The sequence below is a fragment of the Pristiophorus japonicus genome, chromosome 2 (genome assembly GCF_044704955.1).
Source record: "Pristiophorus japonicus isolate sPriJap1 chromosome 2, sPriJap1.hap1, whole genome shotgun sequence".
NCBI classification, from domain to species: domain Eukaryota; kingdom Metazoa; phylum Chordata; class Chondrichthyes; family Pristiophoridae; genus Pristiophorus; species Pristiophorus japonicus.
Genome location: NC_091978.1, coordinates 323,987,318 through 323,991,040, shown reverse-complemented (window position 1 = coordinate 323,991,040; position 3,723 = coordinate 323,987,318). Strand labels below are relative to the sequence as shown.

Sequence of the window (3,723 nt, the reverse complement as noted above, 5' to 3'; positions counted from 1 at the left end):
CAAGACACGCCATTCCTGAGCTTTGAAGAGCTTGAGGCGCCTGGCCGCAGTGGCCTGCAGCAACACCCAGTGTGAGGGGAAGCTCGGGGGCCTGCTCCCGGAGGGTGAGTCGGCCCATGAGTCCTGCTCAGGCACACTCAGATGTTGACCTGGACTTGGGGGCTATGTTGAGAAAGTTCATGGTAATGCACCACAAGATTATGGGTGCATTGGAAAAGGTCCCCCAGAACATGGATGCACGTGCTCAGAGGTTGGCGGAGGCCACCTCAAAGATCGCTGTGCCTCTCAGCAGCCCAACAAGCCCATCCTTGCCCAGTTACAGAGGGAGATGGACTCAACGAGTAACAGAGAAGTCTCGGAGGTGATGGCGCATGCCATGATTGACATGGCAGCAGCTATCACATCACAGGCTGAAGCCACTTAAGCCCTTCATGATGTGATACAGTCACTGGTTGCTGGCATCAACTCTCAGACTGCTGTATTTAAGACTCTGCATGCTGTGAGTCAGTCTCAGATTGATGCCATGCAAACACTAACTGCTGCCATCATCTCTGTGTTCCCCACAATCCAACTGGGAAGTATTGGTGCTGAAGCAGGCCCAGCAATCTGTGCTCTCACAGATTGCTCTGGATACTGAGGTTTTGCCCTGGGGGTGTAGCAGTGGGCCATTGGAAATGGAAGGTGCTGTCCTTGCTCAAGATGACAGCATTCCGGCTCCCATGACTGCCACTCCGCCTTTGCACCTGCCGCGGCCCAACCATCCCAGACTACTGCTGTCGCTGCGGAGGTGGTGCAGTCCACAGCCAGGCCTTCCAGGCCCAGGGCGTCCTTCTTGGCTGCCTGCAGTGTCTGCCTTACAGACACAGCAGCCTTGGGGGTTGGGGGTAATATGTTAGCAAGGATAAAGGATTGGCTAACTAACAAAAAACAGAGAGTCGGGATAAATGGGTCATTTTCAAGTTGGTAAATGGTAACTAGTGGGGTGCCACATAGATCAGTGCTGGTGTCTCAACTACTTATAATCTATATTAATGACTTGGATGTGGACCGAGTGTTAAGTAGCCAAATTTATTGATGATACAAAGATAGGTGGGAAAGCAATTTGTGAGAAGGACACAAAGAATCTGCAAAGGGAGATAGATAGGCTAAGTGAGTGGGCAAAAATTCGGCAGATGAAGTATAAATGTGGGAAAATATGAGGTTATCCACTTTGGTAGGAAAAATAAAAAACAAATTATTATTTAAATGGTGAGAGATTACAAAATGCTACGTGCAGAGGGATCTGGGGGTCTTTGTACATGAAACACAAAAAGTTAGCATGCAGGTACAGCAAGTAATTAGGAAGGCAAATGGAATGTTGACCTTTATTGCAAGGTGGATGGAGTATAAAAGCAGAGAAGTCCTGCTACAACTGTACAGGGTATTGGTGAGGCCATACCTAGAGTACTGCGACAGTTTTGGTCTCCTTATTTAAAGGAGGGATATACTTGCATTGGAGGCAGTTCATAGAAGGTTCATCAGGTTGATACCTGAGATGAAGTGGTTGTCTTATGAAGAAAGGTTGAGCAGGTTGGGCCTATACTCATTAGAGTTTAGAAGAATGAGAGATGATCTTATTGAAACGTATAAGATTCTAAGGTGGCTTGACAGTGTAGATGCAGAGAAGATGTTTCCCTTCATGGGGGAATCTAGAACTAGCGGGCAGAGTCTCATAATAAGGGGTCGCCCATTTAAAACAGAGATGAGCAGGGATTTCTTCTCTCAGAGGGTTGTGAATCTGTGGAATTCTCTACCCCAGAGAATTGTGGAGGCTGGATCCTTGAATATATTTAAGGTGGTGATAAACACATTTTTGAATGATTGGGGTGTCAAGGGGTATGGCGAGTGAGCCGGGAAGTGGAGTTGAGGCCAAGATCATATCAGCCATGATCTTATTGAATGGCGGAGCAGGCTCGAGGGGCCAAATGGCCTATTCCTGCTCCTATTTCTTATGTTCTTATGTTCTTCAAGCAGCCTTGCTGCAAGCATTGCAGCCCCATTAAGGAGGAGCAGTAGGCATGGGAGGGAGGTTAAGGAAAGTGGTGGGAAATTGCTGAACAAGTTTCAATAAAGACTTTGGCCACTATGGACAGCTGTCCTCATCCTGTATATAATGCTTGTAAATATCTCATTGCTGGTGTTTGACACCTGCTATTGGTATATGGGTCTGGGCCAAATATGGCACATGGAAGCTGGTATGGAATTACAAATGACAGGGGCGTTTGTACACATGTTGCTGAAATTGACTGTGTATTATGCTGGTTCAAGGGACATTTGTAAATGTTTTCATTCGTTGCTGGTGAGGAGTTGTTGATGTGCTGTTTGATGCAAAATTTTTGATGCTGTTAATAAAATGTTCATTTGACCATTTGCCTTCCTGTCTTGTGTATTAATGTGGAATTATCGTAGCACATAGCCCGGGCAATATCAGCTACATCCATCAGCTTCCTCCATTCAAGAGAAGCGAAGCATTATGAGCAGCTGAAGAGTGGCCCTTGCACCAGAAGCATTACCACGATGCCTCCTCCGTGATTGTTGCTCTTCCTCCTTGTCTGGCTAGCCATTCGGGGCCTCAGAAAGCTCCTCTTCCTCTTCCTTCTCCTCCTCAGGTGGGGCTGCAATCCCCACTGGCAATGCCTGGGTCCTCTTTATGGCCAAGTTGTGCAGCATGCAGCACACCACAATGAATAGCGGAGTTGAAGGCAGTGTTGAAGGCTGCATCCAGAGATGTCCAGGCATCGTAAACACTGCTTCAGCACCCCTATTGTCTGCTCGATTATGTTGCAGGTGGCCACATTACTGTCATTGTAGCATTGCTCCGTGGTGGTGTTGCGGAGAGTGTTTATTTGCCAAGTGGCTAGGATATATCCTTTGTCCCCGAGAAGCCAGCCGCACCCTTCCCGTGATGGTACAAACATTTGTGGCACATTGCTCACATGCTGAATGAACGCATCATGTGCGCTGCCAGGATAGCGGGAATACACTGCGAGGATGCGCTGCGTGTGGTCGCACAACAGCTGCATATTCAGGGAGTGGTATCCCTTTTTGTTTCGGAAGACCTCGGCATTCTGGAATGGTGCTCGCAAGGCCACGTGTGTGCAGTCAATGGATCCTTGAACAATCGGGATGCCCGCTATCCTGGCAAACCCACATATCCACTCATCCTGTTTATCCCTGTTCATTGGGAACACTATGAACTCCATTCTCCATCTGTACAGAGCCTGTGTCATGTCACGGATACAGCGATGTGCAGTGAATTGAGAGATGGTGCATATGTCCCCTGATGCAGCCTGGAAGGAGCCGGAGGCAAAGAAGGTCAGCACCACAGTGGCCTTCACTGCGATGGGCATCGCAGTCCTGGTGCTGATGCCAGGTTGCAGATCTGGCTGCAGGAGGTGGCATATCTCTGAGAGAACTTCCTTTTGGAATCGCTGCCTACTGACACACTGCTCCTCCGACATGTCGAGGTATGAGCGTTGCTTCCGGTAAACCCGTCGGGGGTGATGGCTTCCTGTCCCAACATCCACGGGGTCTCCTCATTCGTGGCCCGACATGGCCAACAGCCCTTCTATCTTGACACCACCTAACAAGAGCATGTAGAATGAAACACTGGATTGCTAGTAATGCACCCATTTAACTCTCAAACTCAAGTTGCTAGGAACCTGTAATGTTAGATAAATCTGC

The 3,723-nt window shown here is 48.5% G+C and overlaps 1 protein-coding gene across 1 annotated transcript; it reads right to left on the bottom strand.

The window, feature by feature from the left end:
• Nucleotides 1-2,687: 2,687 nt before the first annotated feature.
• On the bottom strand, nucleotides 2,688-3,500 carry LOC139231242 (putative nuclease HARBI1). The gene has a single exon (XM_070862499.1). It carries the CDS (start codon nucleotides 3,498-3,500, stop codon nucleotides 2,688-2,690), a length of 813 nt encoding a protein of 270 aa, XP_070718600.1.
• Between the last annotated feature and the right edge of the window lie 223 nt (nucleotides 3,501-3,723).